Raw genomic sequence first — 23109 nt, 5'->3', positions numbered from 1 at the left:
TCCGGCTGTTGTCCTCCATCACCACCTTCCGCAATGGGCAAGTTCAATCTGCGCGGCGTCAGGGTCAGCGCGCCTGCCCTTCGCGAGGGGCCCTTCGCCGTCCCGACCCCCGGCACCCGCCTCACCTCCTGGGTCTTCCGCGACAACTACAAGCGCTTCCGCGTCGCCGAGGCGGAGCCCGAACGTCGCGCACTGAAGTACATTACCTACAACGCGACCCTTCCGCTTTCTACCCGCCTTCAGGCACAGATGAAGCTCAGCACCATGCCCGCCTGTACTCGCATGACGCAGCCCCGCAACCGGTGCATCGCCTCCGGGCGCGGACGCGCCATCCTGTCGTCCTTCAAGATGTGTCGGGTGAGTTTTCCGCTACCATTCATGTCGTATGCGCAACACTGACCTCTCACAGTTCCAGTTCAAAGAACACGCTAAGCGCGGCGATCTCCCCGGTGTCAAACGCGCGTCCTGGTGAAATACTGTACATAAAAATATATATACCAACCTACCTACAACTGGTATCCCAGAAACCATCTATATGGCTTCAGCGATGGGTTTGGCTGCACCTTGACAATCTGCTTGCGCGCGTCCTCCGCCTCTTGCGTCCGGCCCAACCTGCCGCACATGATCGCAATGTTCTTCAGGGCGGTCCGTGCAACCTCGACACTCTCGTTGTCGACGAGGTAGTTCAGCATCGCCTCGTCGTACGCGCTGCGCGCCCACTGAACTGCCTCCTCGCCATGCCCCAGCGCCCACAGTGTCTCGGAGACATAATACTTTGCCCGCGCCTCGTCCGCGTATTGCGGGTGGAAACCACCGAAGCGCTCGAGCGCCTCGATTTCGCCGCCAGAGATGTTGCGGATCACGCTGTAGAGACGGGCTACGGACAGAAACACCCGCAGGGCGGTCTGGTCGTCGTTTAGTCGGGAGTAGATGACGCCGAGATCGATTGCCGCGTTGACGTACGCGGTCGTAATGCGCTGATGCGCCTCCGGACGCACGATACATAGCGAGGGCGCCACCGCCTCGGCTGCGATCGCAAGCTCCTCGATCGGGATTTCCCCGTCATTCTGCGCTAAGCCCTCGCTAAGACCGGGGATAACAGTGTGTGGGTCCTGTGCGACGCACGCAGTCGCAACCGCAATGCTCGCAAACATCTTCGCGCGGGTGAGGTCGTCTCGCGCGAGGTAGATCTCTGCCATGCCCTTGCAAGCGGCGGACGTGTGCCGGTCTAACCCAGTGTGGATGTCGAGCGCGCGAGCGTAGTATTCCAACGCTTTGTCCCCGCCGCGACCTTCTTCGCCCTCTAGTGCCATCCAGTTGTCGCCACACTTTGTCACAAGATTCGCGACAGCCGAAATCCACTCCTGGCTCTTCCCGTCGAATCGCGGAGTCGGCATAGTGAGAATATCCAAATCCGTAGCGTCGTACCCCTCCGCCGCTAGTATCTCTTTCAACAGCGCTTCTGCACCGGCAAGTAACTCCTGCGGGCGCGATCCGTGCGTCTCCGAGTACATATACACGCGGTACTGCTTCCGCCACGGCCGCGGCCATTCCTTTGGCGCAGGGTCGAGCGCTTCGCCCTCGATTGCCGTGATCGCCTGCGGGAGCACCGCTACAAACGATAGCGTAATAATACCTGCGAGTAGTGCGGCTGTACCGACTCGGTACCACGACATCTGCACCGTGGATACGGAACGTAGATTGCTGTCGTCCTTGTAAGCGCGCATTCCGGTGTTGTGGAAGAGGCGACGGGGCGCCAGTTGCCGAGTGCACTGCGGCAGCACGGTGGTGCTTGGTCGCACATGAGATATATGCTGCATGCACACGCGTGTGATACTGAGGATTTCTTTGCGCATCATTGTCGTGTATGATCTGATCGTGCAAGGCGTGAAGATGTCGGAGGTTACGTCTGGGCTTTCGCAACGCGCCGCACGCTCCGGCTCCGGCGGGACTAAATTCTGTGCTTTGTTCTAGCATATTATCTGGGGTTTCTACTTCTTGCTCGTCCTCTGTTTTGGATATAAATGCACAGGCTAACAAGCTTATTTTTGTGCAAACTACTACTGCCGCCCCGCACCGCGGGTAATAGGGTCGACTGAAAGGTACATTATTCTTCAACGAGCTTCAGCTCCGTGAACCAGTACTCAGTAATCTGCATCAAGCACAGTCACCTGTTCCATCTGCCAGGACGACTACCGCAGTGATGTGACTCGGATGGTCTATACCTCGCACCGACCAACCACTGTAACGAGCTCGACGGCGGACAGCGCTCTGAGGAGTTAACGCCGTTGTGGAAAACTCTGAAATGAACTCTTATCCTTCTAATCTTCAACTGCTTGATCATCGAGAGCTGTTCCCACATACTTCATTACAGTGCTCAGGCAACAGGCAGAGAGACCGAAAGGAATGGTTGGACAACAATGGTGCAGGTAAATGTGCGACCGATGACGAGACTCACGATGTGTGAAGGAATTGCGGCAGCGCGACGCCTGCTGCTCATTATCGATCGCGCTTGCTCGTGGTTGTTGTGGTAGTTGCCGACGAGATCTCATGGCGGACGAGGCAGCGAGCGGTGAGATTGGCCGAAGAAGAGCGAGGAAGAGCGAAGTCAAACAGGTTGCGGCCGCAAGTTGATTCACCAACGAGCGGGTTAGAGGAGGGCACTCGCTTCCGTTGCACAAAGTGCGGCATTGCTTGACAGCTTCAGCCGGGCGTCACGTTGGCGCAATGCGCTGCACTAGACAACTGGTTATAAACACTCCTTGTAGAGGGCGAATAGGAATAATATAATCTTCTATGTTGAATGTGCTTGTGTATGGTAAATGCGTGATGTCAGCCCGTATTCGCGTTCAATCATGTCTCGCGAAACTCGTGCTTGACACGCGTCGCCAGCGCTCACGTACCTTGCTCCCCCGTAAGCATCTTTCCCATTACTTTATAGCATTCAGCACTGTTCATTACGTCGCTATCGCTGGGATATGAGAGGCGCGTGTGCAGTTGATCCGTGTGTGTTGTCGCGTCGTCTGTTGTCGCGTCGTCGCTTACACGCGCCAACACACCGACGCGTTGGCACGTGAACACGCGTTGAGCTCGCGATTTGACCAGCCGTTACGGCATTTAGCGTGATCACACTCTTCCATACCTTAAATATGGTACCATAGCATCTCATCATGAGCATTACCACCAGGGAAAGTCATATCTGAAGCAATAGCGGATTATTTAGGACCGCTGAAGGGTCTGCATCGGATTGTTGATGACATCCCGTATTGGATGTACCCGCCAGTTGCGAATTCCCTAGCCCTCTCGCCTTATTTCCTCGTCCCTCGCTATTTCTCATTCAATCCTTCTCTCCCTTCTCGTCGTTGTCCTTCCCGCTCTCCTTCCCACCACCTTCTATCTCTCATAATATCATCATCGGTCGACTGCCCAAGCATCCATCCGTCGGATCTGTCTTCAGGTTAGTGAGTACGGTCAGTGTAAACCTTGCACTTATCAGGTAATGTTTACCACTCACTTAGTCTAGCTTAGGGTTCCAATTTTTTTGGATCGTAGGGAAAAATCATGAAAAATTCTCGTACAAATGCTTCCCATGCTGTAATGTGCCCAACTTTGAGCTGAATCAGTGAAATTTCTGCCGCAAGCCTGAAAGTAATAGTTGTCGTGCTTATGACGCTAATATAAAGGTTTTCTAATATACCAGCTCTCTTCTCGATAGTGGCCGTAGCAATTACGCAGTCGATGATAACGTATACAGCGAGTCGACGATGCTACTTATCGGTCGCTTCTCCATACACCATCTCCTCCCATCAGCAATTGCTTGAAGATTATCAGAAAGCTGGGGCAACATTCAAGGCGATGCCTCTGTTTAATGCATGATTTTTAGGTCACAGGCTAGTCGGCTATGCGTATTTTTTAGAAATCTCTAGGAAATGCATCGAATCATGCACACCTCATGACTCATTTCACTAATTATGTGTATGCAAGGACAGGCCAGCGAACGATAAGTTTAGCGAGAGCTGGTAGCAGGATATACGAGAAGCTCATCGCAAGACTTCGGTAGCCGGAAGGCCATTCTTTGTAGTTAGAGTCTAGCTGCTTTAACGACGAGCAGGAAAATTCCTGAGCCGTTGACGTGCTGGGACTATGCACGACCTTCGGTAGGGTTTGCTTTAGTACGACCAAATCATTTAATTCTAGTTGTCGCCCGTATTATACATATAATTTCAATGTAGAATATGATGATGAGCATATAAAATTATACACAGATTAAAATGAGACAGCAATCATCGTAAAATACATAAATATCCAAACAAATAATCCAGCCCTCGATCCCAATCCATCGTCAGCCATAAAATCATAGTACCAATTCTAGTCCTGAAGATGGAACCACCAACTCATCATCACTGGATGAGTATCCGTCGTCGACAGCCTTCTTGGCTTCATTCATCAAATCGTCCAATGGCACCCGCTCACCCATTATGAACCGCAGGCAGGCTTCTAAACAAAAATTTCCTCTCTCGGTCATTATTGTCGCAATCTTTTGAACATGCGACTCAATCTCCCGTACATCCGAATTGCTGAGGTCCTTGGTGTGCTCGACCATAATCTCCGGCGCTGTCTTGGCCAGAGGGTAATCGATCGGAAACTTTGCTTCCATACGAATGAACACAAGGGCGTTGTCGTCACCCCATGGTCCGTTCAAGGCAACCACGATCTCGCCTTTGCCAACATCGATCCGTTCAAATGTAACTTTTGGAAACTTGTTACCAACTAGGCTCACTTCTTCACCGAGGTTCTCAGGGACGGCACCGCGATTAGAAAACTCCGTAGTTTCGTCCGGTCTAGCAAATGCCGAAGGTCCTATCCGCACGCCAGATAGCCACCTCAAATGCGAAATTTTTTCTTGTTGCTTTCCTCGGCGTGTCATATGCGTTCTTTGCAACTTCGTCATGTCGACCTGTGATTCTGATGGATAACGTACCAAAGATTCCGCTTTGTTGTTCTTGCTTTCCCAAACATAGAACGATGATAGGCCATCTGACCTGATCCCGTCTTCTTCGTTCCTTTCGGGTAAATAGCTCTTGTACGGGGGATACCTGACTTGGTTGGCAGATTTTAGCGGCGCCCCACGTATATGGCCAACAGCCCGCAAAGTTCCTTCGTCGACGTTCCAGAGCTTCAAGTCGTGATCTTTAGACCATGTAACTAGCTGAAATTCGCGATCATCGTCCACCCCTTCTCCTCCGCGTATGCGCCATAAAAACTCCTTCACAGGTTCCTTGTGTCCAATAAAGTCTGCAACAGGTTGCATCGGAGCGTCATGGACTCTATCGTCGTTGCGTACAAGATAAAGTCCATTCTTGCCTCCTCGTTGAGGATTAATAATGCAGCCGTCACCGAACGGTGTATGCCGTGCTCTCCAAACCGGAAAGTCTGTTCGTATAATTTTTACCGGCTCGTCTTCGTTGTTACTGTAATCCCAATACTTCACCGTCTTGTCCAGCGAGCACGTCATGAGCTTCGTCTCCGAAGACCGATTGAAGTCGATATTATAAATCTTCGACGAATGCGCCGTAATAGTTCTCAACGCTTTGGCGCCCATCCTATCGTCCCAGATATGCACATAGCGATCGTGACTGGATGCCACAACGTGCGAATTTCGTCGGTTCCACTTCACGGACGTTGCGCTAGCGCGCCAGCCGCAGAAGCTCTGAACGGGCTTTGCAGGCGTCCGCATATCCCAGCAATGCACATAAGCGTCAACAGCGCACGTGGCTATCCGCTCGGGGTCGTGCGCGTGGAAGTTGATGTCGGTAATGGCGCGGGTATGCGCATGCAGGACATACTCGATGGCGTTGTTAGACGGCAGTGCAAGATTCCAGACCATGGCTTTCTGATTAGACGTTGAAATAACCCATGTAGGCTTTGCAGCATGTGGACACCACTGTACGTCGGCGACTTCCCATAGCGTTAAATGATGTAAGAAGCGAGGTAACTTCCACGGGTTGTCCAGGTCAGCGATAAAGAGACCTTGACGAGACGCAAGTACGACATCTCTGCCAGACGGTGCAATTGACCTGCAAAGATATTAGTACTACATATGAAACCAAGCAAGCAATAGAAGGACGTACATAGCAGACACCGGCCGTTCCAGATGCAGGGACAGCGGTTGCCCAAACGTCTTCGAGTCCCATGCCGTCTTCGGCTCGTATTCATTGTCGACGGTGAGTCCTGCCCTCCCCATGCTTGACAAAAAAGATGATATAGCTAGCGTACGGGATATTTATGTCGTGTCTTCAAGTCCACATATCTGAATTGCGTGTGCAGTCAGATATCGTTGAGTACTTCTGGCAATAAGTAGTGTGGCATTCGGGTACTGGTCATAGTTTGGTTGTCCTCCAAAAAGCAGAAGCTTCGCGTTCAATACGTCGTCCAAAAAATTCCGAAAACTTGCTAGAGCAGGCTGGCCATCCTGCTTGTTGTGAGAGGCGACCTCGACGGACACGGCGAATGCGCAAAATCGAGCTGAGCAGGCGCCACGATCGAGATGTGCTTGATTTCTCGAAACTTTAAAATTAATTTGATCCGCAGAAGTTCAGGCCAGCTGAACCATTCGAGTCTCAAACCGACCATTTCAACCAGCTTTGATGAACCGGCGCGCGAAATCTCCCAACCGTCAACGTGGGCACCGACAGTCGTCTAGCAGGGTGCATACAATCTCAACTTGACTCCATAGTGAAATACTAGGACGCATTGTCAAAGTATGTATCTTTATAGGAAGAAACACCTAGTTTAGTCAGTTTGTTTGCTGCACCTTTTCGCCACATTCGCTAGATCGCACATGCGTGTGTATTGACTGCTAACCAGCCTCTATGAGTAGTGGTGGAAATGACTGATGCCCAGATTCGCGAGAAGATTCACAAAGAGCTGATTACATCAGGCGAATATGAGCGGTACGACATCTTTTTTCACCCTCTTCATTGCCCGCTGGCTGATTTAGCTTCAGAATCTCGGCATACTTGCGGCAAAGTCTGATCGCTTCCGGATGGTACAACCGCGTCGAAGAATTAGCCACAGGTATGACTTATTTTCCAGGTGCTGCTCTTCCTGCTACATTTTTTGATAATAAATCTAGAAAATCTTCGCTCTCAAGAGAATCCATCGTTTAACAAGCTCATTGGTGACGTGGAGCACAAAGCTCTTGAAATTGTTCCGGAGAATGTCAAACTTGAAGCGCTTAACATGATCAAAGCATTTTTGGACAAAGTCGTTGACACATAATTATTTTTCATTAGTCCATTTGATATTTTTTGTGTCGTTATTTGTAATGGTGGATAGCGCTTTGTTTCATGTTCAACCTTTTGTGTTCTCGAGTGTATAATTTTGTACGTACAGTCTTCCGTACGTTGTTGCTCCTGTCCGTTTAGGGTCGTCTCTCTTGTTTCGTAGCATGAAATTCATGCAAGTTCATAAAGCCACTTGTATTTTTTGCTTGTGCCGCCTGTACTGTACATATGCATATATATAACCAATCTTAACCAGCTAATCGCCTAGGCCAAAGCAGTACAAGTTGAGTTACACCAGTCCAAAAGCGCATAACACACCCTTCTATCTATAACACACCCAAACAGACATATTGAAAACTTCCGTTGTTTAGTATACAGACATGAAATTAACAGCAGTTAAACTTTTTCTCTCCTTCTTTCTAACCATTTCCAAAGCCAAGTCGACCATCTGTAAAACATCAATCTGCTTCTGCAGTTCCCTGATCTCCGAGTTAACGAGCGTAGACATCTCGTTGATCATATCGTCCCCTATCATAAACAAGCCGGTCGAATCGATGAAGCATGAGAGAATATTCCACAGATTATTGTCCATGATGACAGCTACAGACGCCTCTTTGTCTTTGGACAACAGCGAAAAGATAGAAGTCGTGCACGAACTCAAAGTCGCAGTAGTATAGTTATCAGTGAGATTTCGTACAATATCGCGATACGAATACTCCTTTTCCAATCGTTCAATAGTAAGCATAATTATGACCTGATTCAACGCTCCTCCTGTCAGTTCTGACACAAGGAGAGATAGTAGTGGTCCAATCGCAAGACCATGCGTGCGCTTAATGGTAACCATCGTCAACTCACTGTCGGAATGGAATACTTCAAGCAAGTCCGGAAACTGACTTGTGGGAAACAAAGGATGACTTAGTAAATATGCAACTGTTCGTCTCATGTTCTTCAACCATGTAATTTTCAGGGGCTGTCCAGGCGTCTGATAGAACAATAGTTCAACAATAGCTCCGATTAGAGCAGCATTAACTTGTCTGCTCCTCTCTGGACTATAATATGTAAAACGCTTCTCCTGCTTTTGAGTGTCGTCCCTTTTGCTCTTGCTCTTCTTGCTATGACTAGCATCCATCGGCCTAGTTGTATCCACCTCTCTCCATGGCTTCTTCCCGCTGAGGTATGGAATAATGCGCTTTTCGAGACCAGCGAAGTCGCATGCTTCTTTCAGAACATTGATTTGCTCCTTGATTTTCGTCAACTCGCTCATTGAAGCTTCCGTCTCTTGCTGTGCAGAAAGAATATAACGCCGCGTCGATCTGCCGTCAACCAAACACAGGTTTGCCATAACTGCCATTGTACGTTCCGTATCATGCACAATCTCTACATTTCCTCGGATGCTCTCCAAAAGACTGCCAGTGCCAACGTTAAACGGAATAATATGCAGTTTTCCGTCGTTTGTGATTCCGAGAGCAGCCCGCTTGCTAACACGCTTCAGAAGTCTAATCGAGATATCGCCATCGGTTAGCTCGCGTGATGCAAGAATGGTTCCATATTGCCAGTTGATCAGAAATAGTTTGACGCCATTACTGGCAAGAATCGAAGTCTTTCCGCTCGGGACGAATGATATAGCAGGATGCTTAACTCCTTTGGAATACTTCTTGTGTTCGGGCATGTAAGGCTTGAGATCGATTGCCGTACTTTTCAAGCTGGGAATAGTGATAATGCTGAGTTTCTGGTTCGTAAGATGGAACACCACACCAGATTCGTGATATTCGATAGACTCCTATAGATGATGTTAGACTTGGAAGCAGGGACGACTATGAGAATACGCACATGCTTAGACTTGTTCTCGTTGACCGACCACCGGCCGATAACATTAATGCCGGATCCTGACACCTCTGTCTTTTGAATATCCAACGTTGTGTCATCAGTTCGCGAGACGGTAGTCAGCAGAAGAGTACCGTCTGGTTGTGTTGTAAACTCGGAAAACAATATTTCAGCCTTAGAATATTCAAAAATATTAGCAGTCCATAACTGCTTAAACTCTCGAGCCGCTGACGTGGTGTCCTTATCTTCGTCTTCGACTCCTTCCACAACTGCGTCCTCATGACTGTCGGTGTCGACTTCAGGCGATAATTTAAACGACGCAATTTTTCCGCTCCGGAAAACAACGACAGGAATGTCTTTATCAAAGAGACCCAAGATGCAAACGCTGTCGCCGGTGCCGAGCGAAATCTCATAAACATCGCCGCTCTCTTCTATCCGTCTGAGGTAAATTTTGTGCCCTCGTTCTTGGATTGCCGCTAACGCATGCCGACTAGTCGCACCTGCAGTCTCTGAGCTGCAAATTATAGAAGGACATAGAATTTCAACCAACGGCGATATGGCAAATGATGAAACCAATCGGGGAGTCGGTTGCAGCACGAACTGAGAAATTGCTGAATTTGACGCTGCGAGATCAATGACGGAGGACTTCTTGGACGATACGAAAAAGGTACTCGATGCTCCAGTCAGCAAACTGTGCATAAAGTAAGGCGCTGATATTGATGACATTTAGACGAGATGAATAGTAGGTCGAACAGGCATTAAGGAGTATGGCGACTTGGTCACCTGGAAGGGGAGTTCTGTCGCGATGTTGAAGGCTTGGGAGAAAAAAATTCAGGGTGCGACTTGTTCTCACGTGAACATCCAAGCTCACGTGAACCCGCAATGGATGTCTAGAGATTTCAGCGAAGAGGCTTGCTAGAGAGCAGACCAAAACAGATACATGCCTAACACCCAGATTATAGCATTTGATACTACAGTCTACCATCATATGTTGGTTATGCAGAGACTCCTCTTGACGCGGCCATATATTCCCGTTCTGCGAGTAGTTGAGCCGCACGAAGTAAATATTGTAGTTCGCTGGAAACCTTAAATGTCTAGCTGTTGTTCTACGCGCAATCCAGACGGCTAGCTTGATCAGCCCCTTGCAACTACAACATTGCTTCGATATTGCAGGTTATAGACATCATGAGTTTGTCCACAATTCTTGGAGTATGTATATTGATGCCATTGTGGGTTGGGATGCGCAGTACTGATGAATCTGCAGTCTCTCGGCCAGAGCCTGGACAATCCCTATATTCATTGGAAGTACCTTGTTCTGGGTTTTTCTGCTGCGAAATATGTATTTGAATCGTACTTGACGTATCGTCAGTACCAAGTTCTCAAGCGGGAGAAACCCCCTCAGGCTCTAGAAAGCGCAGTTGATCAGGAAACATTTGCAAAGAGCCAGGCGTACGCTAGAGCAAAGTCCAAATTTGGAGTTGTGAGCGGACTATACGAGTTTGCACTTGATTCAGCAACTCTCTGGTTTGATGCTTTGCCAAAGATGTGGGATCTTGCTGGTCATGTGCTTACGTTTGTGCCTGTGTCATTTTCCAGCGAAGTTAGTGAATAGGTGCGCGTCCGTGTTAGACAATGGTGGCTGACTTGTTCTCTAGATCTACCAGTCTGTAGTTTTATTTTTGGGCTATTCATTTTTCTCAACTCTCATCTCGCTACCTGTGTCTGTCTACTCCACGTTCGTCTTAGAAGCCAAGTTCGGATTCAATAAGCAGACGCCGTCATTGTTCGTGTCAGATATGATCAAGGGCCAAATTCTCGGTGCGGTGATTGGCGGACCTTTGATTGCTGTGTTCCTGAAGATTGTGAACTACTTTGGCGCAACCTTTTTCTTTTACTTGTTTGCATTTGCGGTTGTGTTCCAGCTGTTTATGGTCACCGTGTTTCCTATCGTCATCCAGCCTTTATTCAACAAGGTGACTCCTATGGAGGACGGAAAGATCAAGACTGAGGTTGAGAAGTTAGCAAATCAGTTGAGGTTTCCGCTGCAGGAGGTTTATCAGATCGACGGTTCCAAGCGCAGCGCTCATAGCAATGCCTACTTCTACGGTCTGCCATGGAAGAAGAGAATCGTGATCTACGACACTTTAATCGACAAATTCCAGGCAGAGGAGATCGTGGCAGTGCTCGGTAAGCGAATTTTTTTACGGTCTTGCATTCCTTACTGACTATGTGCCTCAGCTCATGAATTGGGCCATTGGTCCATGTCGCACACTACCAGAATGTTTTGCGTCAACCAAGTGTATATCTTCGCCTTGTTTGGCCTGTTCTCGGTATTTATTGACAACTCTTCGCTCTACCAGTCGTTCGGGTTCCTTACCGAGCGACCTGTGGTCATTGGATTCATTTTGTTCAACGACATTTTGACGCCGGTCAACAGCTTGCTACAATACGGTCTCAGTGTGCTGAGCCGGAAGTTTGAATACGAAGCTGATGCATTTGCGGTCAAGCTGAACTACGCGGGTGATCTCTCAAAGGCTCTTATCAAGCTGCATATTCAAAATTTGAGTACCATGGACGCGGACTGGCTATACAGCAGCTACCACTACTCGCATCCAACACTCTTGGAAAGACTGGGCGCGCTAGGCTGGCAGAGCGAGAAAAAGACGGAGTAAATAGTTAGCACTCAGTCATTTGTAGTATTATATTATCTTCCGCCAGTTGTACCGCTGTAATGCCACAGTTACAGAGAGTCAGACAGAGTCTGCGTCGCTTTACTGATGCTGAGGCGCAGCTGTACGCAACCTCCAGAGTATGGTGATCGGAATAGTTGGGTCCTGTACGCCACTCAAATGGCGAGTCTCCAAGAGTGCAGTTTTCTTGCTGCAGTTCGCCAAGACTTGGCGGGGTAAGTTGTCCAGTCAGCCGCCGCGCTCACAAGTCGCAACGCGCGGCGGTTGCTTGGGGTTTGCCCGGAGACTCTCAGCAGCATCGAACGGCCGTGAGAGTTGCCGACGATCTGCGAGCAGTTGGCGAAGTCTTGCCGCGCTTTTCTTCCGCGTGGCCCTGAGGATCACCAAAATATACACGCGAAGCGTCGAGGAAGTGCGCGCCGGTCAGAGTTTGAGTCAGGCACTCCGCGCGAACTCTATAGACGCGCGGCGCCTCAGCGCGTCGCCCAAAGAAGCTCAGAGCTTACTCCCGGGCTTGGCTCCGCCGGTATTTGGCTTTTCTCTTGCTGCCCGTCGTTTGCCGCAAGATTGTCTACCCCCGGCCGGCCCTTCGCCCCCTCCGCCAGCTCCGCCAGCTCCGCCCTCCTTATATCCTGTGTGCGCCGCTCTCTGCGCACATGCACTCTCCCTCGCTGCTCTGCTATCTCCTCCACGCGCCCGCGACGCGCCGTTGACGATATATCCTTATTCGGTGCTCCGCTGATCCAACATGGCGTGGGTGCAGCTCTGGGTATGCTACTACATCGTGCCCGCTACTGTCTGGAATGCGCTGCTAACACAAGACAGATCGATAAACCCCATTTGGCCTATGCCATTATTGGTGGCTTCACTACCATCTTCTCTCTCATCTCCCTGTTCGTCAAGGAGAAGCTGTATATCGGCGAAGCAAGTAAGCTCCCCAACCCCGATGTCCAAGTCAGCTTGAGAGCATTCTGACATCTCTTTTCCCTGTAGCTGTTGCGACTGTTATAGGGCTGATTTTCGGGCCTCATGCCGCAAACCTTTTCGACCCGTCGACCTGGGGGAATGTCGACTTCATAACTCTCGAGATTTCGCGGATTGTTTTGATCGTCCAGATTTTCGCCGTCGCCGTCGAGTTACCGAAAAAGTATATGCTGCGGCACTGGCTTTCCGTGTTTTATCTTCTTGTACCCACAATGGCGTTTGGCTGGCTAATTTCATCAGCGTTCATCTGGAAGTTGGTTCCTTCCTTACGTTGGGTTGAAGCGCTCGTTATTTCGGGCTGCATTACTGCCACAGATCCCGTTCTTGCCTCTGCTGTCGTCGGTAAGGGTAAATTCTCAAAACGTGTTCCAGGCCATTTGCGAAATATCCTTTCGGCCGAATCAGGTTGCAACGACGGCATGGCCTTTCCCTTCACCTGTATGTACTCACGTTACTGTGGTTCAACACTATGAGTTGGAGCTAATTTCTATCAAATGCAGATCTCGGTCTATACCTCATTCAATACGAAGGCCACGGCGGCACAATCATTCAGAAGTGGGTTACTCTAACAATCCTATACTCCTGCGTGTTTGGGTGCATTCTTGGCGCCTTGATTGGCTACTGTGGACGTCATGCTATTAAATTTGCAGAGTCACACAATCTAATTGATCGCGAATCTTTCCTTGTGTTTTACTTTGTTCTGGCTCTGTTTTGTACGGGTGTCGGATCTATTCTTGGAACAGACGATCTCTTGGTGTCGTTTTCCGCCGGAGCGGCATTTGCTTGGGACGGTTGGTTCACGAAGCAGACAGAGGAGTCACATGTCTCCAACGTCATCGATCTGCTGCTCAATTTAGCGTACTTCGTGTACTTTGGCGCGATCATCCCGTGGGAGCAGTACAACAACCCTGACCTTGGCCTCTCCCCCTGGAAGCTCTCCATCATCGCCATCCTTTTGATTTTGTTTCGGCGGATTCCGATCATGCTTATTCTAAAGCCGCTCGTACCTGATATCAGAACTTGGCGCGAGGCGCTGTTTTGCGGTCATTTTGGTCCCATCGGTGTCGGTGCGGTGTTTATGTGCATTCTAGCGCGCGCAGAGCTGGAACATGATGAGCCTACACCATTAGCAGAGCTTCCGGTTGCCGGCTCAAAAAACTATGTCGTTGTCGCTGTGATATGGCCGGTAGTGTCGTTCATGATTATTGCGTCCATCATTGTTCACGGATCTTCCATTGCAGTGTTTACCCTCGGAAAACGACTTAACACCATGGCAATTACAATGTCGTACACGACCGGGAACGGTAACGGACCCACGTGGCTCCAGCGTTTACCCCGTATGGAGTCAGGCCAGTCGATGTCGTTCCGCAAGGTGGAGACATTGCAGAATGAGCCGCTCAATCGTCTGCTACGTCGCCGACCTACTCTGACAGATGAAGAGGAACCATCGCGGCCACGTGCAAGGGCTGCAGGGCGTATGAGCCGTCCCAAAAAGAAAGCAAGGAAGGCGCAGCAAGAGGCGCAAAGACAGTCAGAGGTTGAGGACACCACACAGCCTTCGAATAGCACGCTGAACGGTATGCCTGCTTCGTATGAAGAAGGCGCACGATTTGCCGGCCCAGTCACACACCGGCCGGGTGAAGTGACCACTGAAGAAATTGAAAATCCGACTGATCATGAAGTGTATCAGGAAGGCAATAAGCTCATTGTGGAGAATTCCCAGGGCGAAGTTTTGGCTACTATCGACTCCAACAATTCCACTCCGGCTCCTTGGACCGAGGACGAATACGACAGTAATACTTCCCCGCGCCAGCCTCTTGCGGCTGCAATCCGGAACCGGACTGAGCAGCGGCAAGCTGAGCGCAAAGACTTCTTGGATGTCGATTCCGCAGCGCATTCGCCAAGCAGTGATGAACATCACACGGGTGACAGAACCCGTGCTATTGCGTATCAACTGGACGATGAAATCATTGTCGAGAGCGAGGAAGGCGAGGTCATCCGGCGGTACAGAATCAATCGTCATCCGCGGCCTGGTGCTGCCAACGAAAGTGGTCTTGACCGTGCTCTGTCGTGGGTTGGTCTGCGGCGAGGATCGCAGCTCCCTAGTTCTGCACAGTCGCAAGCTCCGGGCTCGTCGCCTCTTGCGCATAGTTCTGATCTCGAGATGCAGCGGATCAGCTCCAGTGGCCAGGTCACCAGTACGAGTTCGGGATCCGGCGTGGAGAAGGCTGAGTTGCCGCGGAATTTTCTACAGCGGATGTCGACTGATGAGGATATACGACCGTCGAAGCCTATTCCCAGGATGGCAGACGAGGAGGAGGAAACTCCGGCCGAGCGAAAACGTCGTTTGGCGGCGCTCCAGGGCTCCACATCTTCGGATAGATACGACCACCATGAGCGAGACGAAGATGTAAACTCTGGAGACGAGGAGGAGGAAGACAATGAAGACGACGACGATGAAGATGATGACGACGATACCGACCAGGCACCGTCGCGGGTTTCGTTCGCGGGGGAGTCTGATGTGGAACGTCGTCGTCGAATTTCAACGAGGCTGCAGCAACAACAAGAGCAGCACCAGCAGGAGCGCGAGGACCCGGGTTCTTCTCTATCCGAGAGCAGCAGTGGAGATACACCACCGACAACGTCGCAGTCGGAAGCGCCGCGGGGCATCACGTGGGGCGCGGTCAAGCGGTCCAACAACTAAGCTGCAAACTTGTAATGGGTTTCATATATATATACATATATATATATTTGGCATTAGGTCATATTACGGTAACTTGTGATATTAAGTGTGATAGAGTTACATCTTTCAGTAACTAACTGGAGTTATATGAATTATGGTATGGGTGCATGCTGCTTATTGGGATATCCGCCGTTTTATTATTGTTTTCGCGGCCAGATGCGAAGAGCACCGGGCGTCGAAGATCCAGAGGGCTACTAGAATCAGCCTTGCGAGTAATGAACAGTTTTTTTTTTCATTCAGTCGTCATTATTGTACTAATAGTATCATTATTCAAAACGAGTTACAAAATCTATGATGTCGGAGATATATTCTGCCTCTGAGATGTGGATCCTGCGATCAGGCTCAACGTAGTGCCGTTCGAATGCGCTGTGCAGTAGATGAAGTGTGCAGCAGACTTGGACGAAGTTGTCGAAATCGATTTCATCGTTCACGCAGTAGTGTCTGAATAGGGCTCTTCGGAAGCCGTATTCATCTCGGCCCACATTCAGGTTGAAGCCTAACGAGACATGTTAAGGTATATTCGACGAGTAAAGTGACACGGATGGGCTTACTTTGCATAGTAATGCTAAACTCGTCAAACGAAATGGACCCGCTATTGTCGATGTCCGAGTTCTGGAATGCCGTCCTGTAACTTTCTAGGAATCCGTGTAGTTTCTCTGCGTAGCAGATTAGATAACTTGCTTTCGTTTGGCGGATCTAAAATTCAAGTCGCGTACCAAATTCGTTAAAGTCAATGGTCTGACTTTTATCGTCGTCGAACATTCTGCAGAAAAAAGCATAAGTGAGAAGTCCACTGATGCGCTAGGGGTCAATGACCTACCCCATCATCAGTCGAACCGTCCTCATGTTGAATAGCCTCTGGTGAAAGCAGTTTTGCAGTGCTATCTGAAGCTCATTTTGGCTCAAGAACCCGCTCCCTATTGCTGGTTAGCCGTGAAGAGGAGACACAGTAAGGAACGGTTGTGCGCACCATCGGTATCGAATTTCTCAAAGACTCGTCGAAGACTGTCCTGACTGAAATTCAAGTTTGGAGGAGGGGGCGGAGGAGGAGCAAAATTCGACTGCGGCCGAAAGTCTGGTGATCGATGGTATTGTTGCTGATAAGGCTGCTGCTGCACGACTTGAGGGGCCTGTTGCTGTATATACTGCTGCTGGGCATACGGTATTTGCTGTGCCTGCTGCGGGTATGATATCTGCTGGCCGGATTGCCCATACTGCATCTGCTGCTGCTGCATGGGCTGTACATACTGCCCTTGTGGTCCCGGAGCTGGTGACGCGAATGGCCGGCTCATTGTGTCGTACCTGCGAAGCGGCTGCTGTTGCTGCGGTGGCACGGCCGATGCGAAGTGCGGAGGCGCCACGCTAGCCGTGCTGGTGCGCCGCGGCGCACTGTAGGTGACTGGCCCGTTTTGTGTGATCGCGAATTGTGCGGGCGTCGCGGTGGACACTCGCTGTGGTCCTTGAGACATGGATTCCCTACGCGGCGGGCCCATCTGTGCGGGCCGGGGATTGGACTGCCGCTTGAAGTCCTCGACGCCTCGCTCAGGCTGGATAAGTGTTAGACTGATTCTGCTTCCGGCATGGAGAGAGTGCTGTGTGCATACAGGAAGGTCGTCGCCGTCGTCTGCGGGATTCATGATTATCCGAGCGAGGGGAGGAGATACAGGAGGCGGCTGAGGATGCTGACGGTAGTCTGCCTGTCGACAAAGTGAGTGAAGCAGGGTAGAGTAAGTGCGCGTAGGGCGAAGCTGGCGACCAGTGGGAGAGATATAGCACTACGTCACGGTAGTTGCGTATCCTCCGTGGCGCAGCCGTGTAACAATGAGCGCACACAGGACAGGGCCCGGAGCTATGAACGCATCAGCCGCACGACACTAAACCCGCGGAAAAGTGTACCTGTCTGTCAGCGGTTCTGGATGATGCGCGAGCCGCGATCCGGAGGACTGGGCGGGCAGGCGGGCGGCTCGACACGCGTACATACTGCACACCATGGTCCATGGCCGCGGCGAGCAAAGAACGTGCGAGCACTGCTGCAGGACTATGGACATGCCCAGTGGCCGCTAGGGCGGGTCTGGACTAGACGGTGCGTGGACAAGGGGCATGACGAGTCACGTCTGCTCACAGTGGAATCTCGGCGTCGACAGCAGTCAAGCTCGGCGGCGACGCGCGTGACAGCCGGCGCCTGCGCGAGGGCCCGGCGCTGTAGAGTACGGGCCGGGTGCTAGCCGTGGTCCAGAGTCTGGACGATGCCGGGTAGACGCTCTTGCGCTCCTCCGCGGCGACGACTGCGGAGGAGAGCACGCGTTCACATCGTGCGGGCGGACGCGTTGTTAATGCGCGCTGGGATAATAGTGGCAGCGCGTCGATCACGCGCGCGTTGTGCCAGGGCCAGCTGAGGCTGGCGCGATGTAAACAACACAATAAGGTTTTCTGTCCAAACTCGACTTCGCGCTCGCAGTTCTGGTCGACGACCATCACCGTCTCGTCACACATATGCACACGCAGCAGTGCCCGGTTTCCGCACGCCGCACCTCTTTCTTGAAGCTGTTGATATCTCGCGAAACGACACAGGGTCTCGCTTATCTGGCTTAAAGGAACCTTTCCTCGCCGTTGCCACTGCGCGCTTACACTGTGTTAGCTGGCGTCGCTTCTCAACTACCCAAAACCGTGTTTGCGGCAGTTTCTGCAGGTCAGACTCTCTCACAGGCTCGTTTGTGCGGTGTGCGGGATCGTACTTATTTTCTTCTTGTCAGGCTCAACACTGCCCTGATCCAGGACCCTTTCACTAGACGATCCTGCGACGGTCACGCACACACACAGGTGCCATGTCTTCATCGTCGCACTACGACTCTGGCAACTCGGCGTCGCGAAAGAACGCGTAAGTTTGGTTGTCGTTCTGCACAGAGCAGGAGTTTCGCGTGCTGACGCGTGTGCAGTGTTGTTATCAAAGTCGGCATGATTGGCGATGCTCAGATCGGCAAGACATCTCTGATGGTCAAGTATGTCGAGGGCAGCTTTGACGAAGACTATATACAAACACTAGGTGGGATTTCTCATTGTGCATTTGATGCCTTCGGCACCTCTAACATCGGCGGTAGGCGTGAATTTCATGGAGAAGACCATCTCGATCAGAGACACCGACATCACATTCTCGATATGGGATCTGGGCGGACAGCGAGAATTTGTTAACATGCTCCCACTAGTATCAAATGATGCGGTTGCTATTCTATATATGTTTGATTTGAGTCGAAAATCGACTCTGAATTCAATAAAGGAGTGGTTTCGACAGGCCAAGGGATTCAACAAGGTGAGTCGCACTATAATTCTCTCCATTCAGGGCACGTGCTGACACTCGACAGAACGCGATACCATTTCTAATAGGAACAAAGTATGACATGTTTGTTCAGCTGTCGCAACGCGATCAGGAGGAAATCACAATACAGGTACTGTGTGTCTGTGGTAAGCTCTTGTTCACACACAGATCCTAACAAATGCGATACAGGCACGAAGGTTTGCACATGCGATGAAGGCATCCCTCATTTTCTGTTCCACCAGCGAGAACAAGAACATTTTCAATGCGAGTTTACCGTTTGAAGCTTCATACACGAAGGCTCACTAACAATCGTCTAGATATTCAAGATCGTCATATCGAAGGCATTCGACTTGAAATGCACAATTCCCGAAATCACAGCAACCGGGGAGCCATTACTCATCTATAAAAACGTCTAATGTTCCTTTCTCGTTTTCTTTTTGAATATCTCTAAGCTCACATAGTAGAATGTACACGTTCTGCTTTCCATTTGGGAGCATAACCGCTGGGCAAGTGTTTGCGGCAAGGGCAACAGGCAATTCATCGTGGGGGTCAATTTTGAATTCATTTTTGTTGGTATTTTTGATTTGAACGCTGCATTTTGGTTTCATGAACAGTTGGCATCCAAGATGAATAAACGCGAAATCGACAAGTCCGCAGTGGTTCTAGAATGTTCGATCCGTCGGAGTGCGTCAGCCTGCGCTGGCAATAGAGAATGCTAGATACATGGCGTTCTGTAATAGGAGGTAGCAGCTTCAAGTTGGACAAACACATAGAGCGGGAACTCGATCGAACAAAGCACATTCTAGAGCGTTGTCATCATCGCGGCTGCGCGAAAAACGTGCGTACCGCGTAGGTTGAGTTACCCGGTGCGCTGTTGTTTAGGGCACAGGCGCTGCTATTCCGTGACGTTCTGAACACTGATAGCTTCCTGCCTTCTCCATCCACTCTACTTCCTGTCCCCACCGCATAACATACGTTATTGTGTAGGACTGATCGCTACTCTGTTCTCTGAAGCGATTTTGCGTTCTGCGTCTCTAGGATCGATTTGATTTTGCACAATGTCGTCGTCAACTCCCGACAAGAAACCCCATCCGAATCTAGTCGATGCGTCCGGCGCCGACCAGTCCAAGGACGACGCTACCGCCACCGCCATCCTGCGCAAGAAGAAGAAAGATAATGGTATGTTATATTTTTGTCGTTTTGAGTTTCTGTTTATTTTTTGTTTGTTCTTGCCACGATGTATTCGAGCTATTTAGCTCATTTCGCTCCGATCTGTGCGGGGCAACGGATGTGTGATTGACTGATCGTCTGACCGTACATTCACGGTGATCCGTCAAGATCTTCGTCGGAACTGATTGTCCTGTTGTGCCTGATTTGACACTTTCTCGTTTTATTATGTTTGGATGGCGTTGTGCTTCGAAATCAGAGCCAGCGGCCATGCGGAGTTATCATGCTTGGTACTACATGAGCTAACATTCATTGTCAGCGTTGATCGTGGATGACGCCGTTAACGACGACAATTCGGTCATCAGTGTATCGCCCAACACCATGGATCTGCTGCAGCTGTTCCGTGGCGATGTTGTCATCGTGAAGGGTAAGAAGAGGAAGGACACTGCTCTGATCGTCCTCGCCGACGAGGAGGTTGAGGATGGCGTTGCCAGAGTCAACCGCGTTGTGCGAAACAATCTGCGTGTTCGTCTCGGGGATATCATTACCGTTCACGCGTTCCCCGGAATCAAATATGTAAGATCGACTTGCTTATTTCGAACCATGCGCTGACGTGAGCATTATTAGGCCAAGCGGATCTCCTGCCTCCCCATCGCCGACACCGTTGAGGGTCTAACTGGTTCCTTGTTTGATGTTTATCTCAAGCCTTACTTCCTGGAGGCATACCGACCTGTCCGAAAGGGCGATCTCTTCACGGTCCGCGGTGGTATGCGGCAAGTCGAGTTCAAGATCGTCGACATTGAACCTTCCGAGTACGGCATTGTGGCACAGGAGACGGTCATTCACTGCGAAGGCGAGCCGATCAACAGAGAGGACGAGGAGAACAATCTTAACGAGGTCGGCTATGACGATATCGGTGGCTGCCGAAAGCAAATGGCGCAAATCCGTGAGTTGGTTGAGCTACCCCTTCGCCATCCCCAATTGTTCAAGAGTATTGGTATCAAGCCCCCGCGAGGCATCTTGATGTACGGTCCCCCTGGTACCGGTAAGACTCTCATGGCCCGCGCGGTGGCGAATGAAACTGGTGCTTTCTTCTTCCTCATCAACGGTCCGGAAATCATGTCTAAGATGGCGGGTGAATCTGAGAGCAATCTACGGAAAGCTTTCGAAGAGGCCGAAAAAAACGCGCCTGCGATTATCTTCATTGACGAGATCGATTCCATTGCCCCCAAGCGAGAGAAAACTAACGGTGAGGTCGAGCGACGCGTTGTCTCCCAGCTCCTGACTCTTATGGACGGTATGAAGGCGCGCGCCAATGTTGTTGTTATTGCTGCTACCAACCGACCGAACTCAATCGATCCTGCTCTTCGTCGTTTTGGCCGATTTGATCGTGAAGTTGATATCGGTATTCCCGACCCTACTGGCCGTCTTGAGATCCTGCGCATCCACACAAAGAACATGAAGCTCGGCGACGACGTCGATCTGGAGACTATCGCCGCTGAAACTCACGGCTATGTCGGTTCCGATTTGGCTTCTCTTTGCTCTGAGGCAGCCATGCAGCAGATTCGCGAGAAGATGGACTTAATTGATCTTGATGAGGAGACTATTGATGCTGAAGTTCTTGACAGCTTGGGCGTTACGATGGACAATTTCCGATTCGCATTGGGCCAGTCTAACCCGTCTGCCCTGAGAGAGACCGTTGTCCAGAGCGTTAACGTTACGTGGGACGACATTGGTGGTTTGGACAAGGTCAAGCAGGAACTCAAGGAGACTGTTGAGTACCCTGTCTTGCATCCGGAGTCGTACGCCAAGTTTGGTCTGTCTCCGTCCAAGGGTGTTTTGTTCTATGGACCCCCTGGTACCGGTAAGACGCTGCTTGCCAAGGCCGTCGCTACTGAGGTTTCGGCGAACTTCATTTCCGTCAAAGGACCGGAGTTGCTCTCTATGTGGTTCGGCGAGTCTGAATCGAACATTCGTGATATTTTCGACAAGGCAAGAGCTGCCGCGCCTTGTGTTGTCTTCCTAGACGAATTGGATTCCATCGCCAAGTCTCGCGGTGCATCGATGGGCGATGCGGGTGGTGCTTCGGACCGTGTTGTGAACCAGCTTCTGACGGAGATGGATGGTATGGGCGCCAAGAAGAACGTCTTCGTTATTGGTGCTACGAACAGGCCTGATCAGATTGATCCGGCTTTGCTTCGTCCGGGTCGTCTTGATCAGCTCATCTACGTGCCTCTGCCCGATGAGGAGTCGCGACTATCGATTCTGCGCGCTCAGCTGCGAAATACTCCTTTGGAGCCTGGCTTGAACCTGCGGGAGATTGCTCAGATTACCCACGGCTTCTCTGGTGCTGATTTGTCGTATATCGTTCAGCGATCGGCCAAGTTCGCGATCAAGGATAGCATTGAGGCGAGCGAGGCTGCAGAGAAGGAGGCGGGTGAGGAGGACGTCGCCATGGAGGACCCTGTTCCTTACATCAACAAGGGACACTTCGAGGAGGCAATGAAGACTGCACGCCGAAGTGTTAGCGACGCCGACCTGCGTCGTTACGAGGCGTATGCTAACACGCTGCAGATGGCGCGAGGCAGCTTTGGAAACTTTAGATTCAGTGGCAACGGCGAGTCTGCGACAGCAGGTGCTGGTGGCTCATCGACCGAGGGCGGCCAGGCTGCGTTTGGTGCCGACGAAGGAGACGACGACTTGTACAACTAGTTTCGGAAATCGTCCGAGTCTAGAGGTGCAGCTTAACAGAGTGAGGGAGGTCTTTTTTGTGTGCTGATGGTTAAGCGGCAGATTTGTGTGAATTTTTTTTCGGTTGTGCTATTTGCTATATTTATATTTTAGCCAAGGCTAGTTAATTGTTGGTCGGCTGAAGATTCTGCTAGTTATTCTGTAAATCGTTTGGGAAAATCCCGAGTGCCTGAAGGGGCGGTGCGGGCTTGGCGATGGTGGGGAGCGGGCTGACAAGGGTTCGCGAGTCGCGAGGTAAACTTTGACGTCGCTCAGACTTCGCCATCATTATCCAGCCGGCAAAATAAACAAACCGTGAAAACTGCATCTGGACCTGCGAAAGCACCGCAGGACAAAAGCGCAACATTGGAC

General features: G+C 50.7%; 10 protein-coding genes across 10 annotated transcripts; 6 read left to right on the top strand and 4 right to left on the bottom strand.

The window, feature by feature from the left end:
* The first annotated feature begins 12 nt into the window (after positions 1 to 12).
* Positions 13 to 568, top strand: V1518DRAFT_412581 (mitochondrial 37S ribosomal uS14m domain-containing protein). Its single transcript, XM_066903128.1, has 2 exons — positions 13 to 357; positions 410 to 568. Exons 1-2 carry the CDS (start codon positions 34 to 36, stop codon positions 470 to 472), a joined length of 387 nt encoding a protein of 128 aa, XP_066761512.1. The 5' UTR covers positions 13 to 33; the 3' UTR covers positions 473 to 568.
* On the bottom strand, positions 294 to 1893 carry V1518DRAFT_412579 (uncharacterized protein). Its single transcript, XM_066903127.1, has one exon. It carries the CDS (start codon positions 1857 to 1859, stop codon positions 507 to 509), a length of 1353 nt encoding a protein of 450 aa, XP_066761511.1. The 5' UTR covers positions 1860 to 1893; the 3' UTR covers positions 294 to 506.
* A 2276-nt stretch (positions 1894 to 4169) lies between these two features.
* On the bottom strand, positions 4170 to 6538 carry V1518DRAFT_381294 (WD40-repeat-containing domain protein). Its single transcript, XM_066901652.1, has 2 exons — positions 6132 to 6538; positions 4170 to 6077 (listed from the first exon to the last, which is right to left on the bottom strand). The coding sequence occupies exons 1-2, from the start codon at positions 6242 to 6244 to the stop codon at positions 4355 to 4357; spliced, it is 1836 nt and encodes a 611-aa protein (XP_066761510.1). The 5' UTR covers positions 6245 to 6538; the 3' UTR covers positions 4170 to 4354.
* A 145-nt stretch (positions 6539 to 6683) lies between these two features.
* On the top strand, positions 6684 to 7570 carry V1518DRAFT_412572 (transcription factor e(y)2-domain-containing protein). The gene is made up of 3 exons (XM_066903126.1): positions 6684 to 6953; positions 7007 to 7077; positions 7136 to 7570. Exons 1-3 carry the CDS (start codon positions 6889 to 6891, stop codon positions 7279 to 7281), a joined length of 282 nt encoding a protein of 93 aa, XP_066761509.1. The 5' UTR covers positions 6684 to 6888; the 3' UTR covers positions 7282 to 7570.
* Positions 7463 to 9942, bottom strand: V1518DRAFT_412570 (U3 small nucleolar RNA-associated protein 8). Its single transcript, XM_066903125.1, has 2 exons — positions 9117 to 9942; positions 7463 to 9066 (listed from the first exon to the last, which is right to left on the bottom strand). The coding sequence occupies exons 1-2, from the start codon at positions 9834 to 9836 to the stop codon at positions 7654 to 7656; spliced, it is 2133 nt and encodes a 710-aa protein (XP_066761508.1). The 5' UTR covers positions 9837 to 9942; the 3' UTR covers positions 7463 to 7653.
* Positions 9943 to 10219: 277 nt separating this feature from the next.
* V1518DRAFT_412567 (peptidase family M48-domain-containing protein) lies at positions 10220 to 11827 on the top strand. The gene is made up of 4 exons (XM_066903124.1): positions 10220 to 10319; positions 10375 to 10710; positions 10766 to 11297; positions 11349 to 11827. The coding sequence occupies exons 1-4, from the start codon at positions 10296 to 10298 to the stop codon at positions 11780 to 11782; spliced, it is 1326 nt and encodes a 441-aa protein (XP_066761507.1). The 5' UTR covers positions 10220 to 10295; the 3' UTR covers positions 11783 to 11827.
* Positions 11828 to 12548: 721 nt separating this feature from the next.
* V1518DRAFT_437000 (Sodium/hydrogen exchanger family-domain-containing protein) lies at positions 12549 to 15488 on the top strand (the record flags this gene model as incomplete). Its single annotated transcript, XM_066906311.1, has 4 exons — positions 12549 to 12569; positions 12626 to 12728; positions 12794 to 13222; positions 13285 to 15488. The coding sequence occupies 4 exons, from the start codon at positions 12549 to 12551 to the stop codon at positions 15486 to 15488; spliced, it is 2757 nt and encodes a 918-aa protein (XP_066761506.1).
* A 305-nt stretch (positions 15489 to 15793) lies between these two features.
* Positions 15794 to 17164, bottom strand: V1518DRAFT_425864 (uncharacterized protein; the record flags this gene model as incomplete). Its single annotated transcript, XM_066905949.1, has 6 exons — positions 15794 to 16023; positions 16079 to 16183; positions 16244 to 16290; positions 16348 to 16444; positions 16498 to 17074; positions 17132 to 17164. 6 exons carry the CDS (start codon positions 17162 to 17164, stop codon positions 15794 to 15796), a joined length of 1089 nt encoding a protein of 362 aa, XP_066761505.1.
* Positions 17165 to 17984: 820 nt separating this feature from the next.
* V1518DRAFT_412558 (P-loop containing nucleoside triphosphate hydrolase protein) lies at positions 17985 to 19704 on the top strand. The gene is made up of 7 exons (XM_066903123.1): positions 17985 to 18216; positions 18281 to 18405; positions 18464 to 18570; positions 18626 to 18834; positions 18887 to 18970; positions 19030 to 19104; positions 19158 to 19704. Exons 2-7 carry the CDS (start codon positions 18353 to 18355, stop codon positions 19254 to 19256), a joined length of 627 nt encoding a protein of 208 aa, XP_066761504.1. The 5' UTR covers positions 17985 to 18216; positions 18281 to 18352; the 3' UTR covers positions 19257 to 19704.
* On the top strand, positions 19705 to 22973 carry V1518DRAFT_412555 (P-loop containing nucleoside triphosphate hydrolase protein). The gene is made up of 3 exons (XM_066903122.1): positions 19705 to 20019; positions 20327 to 20583; positions 20635 to 22973. Exons 1-3 carry the CDS (start codon positions 19899 to 19901, stop codon positions 22717 to 22719), a joined length of 2463 nt encoding a protein of 820 aa, XP_066761503.1. The 5' UTR covers positions 19705 to 19898; the 3' UTR covers positions 22720 to 22973.
* The last annotated feature ends 136 nt before the right edge of the window (positions 22974 to 23109 follow it).

This window comes from Limtongia smithiae (assembly GCF_038497785.1).
Source record: "Limtongia smithiae strain NRRL Y-17922 unplaced genomic scaffold V1518scaffold_2, whole genome shotgun sequence".
NCBI classification, from domain to species: Eukaryota; Fungi; Ascomycota; class Lipomycetes; order Lipomycetales; family Lipomycetaceae; genus Limtongia; species Limtongia smithiae.
This window is presented reverse-complemented; position numbering and strand designations above follow the sequence as displayed.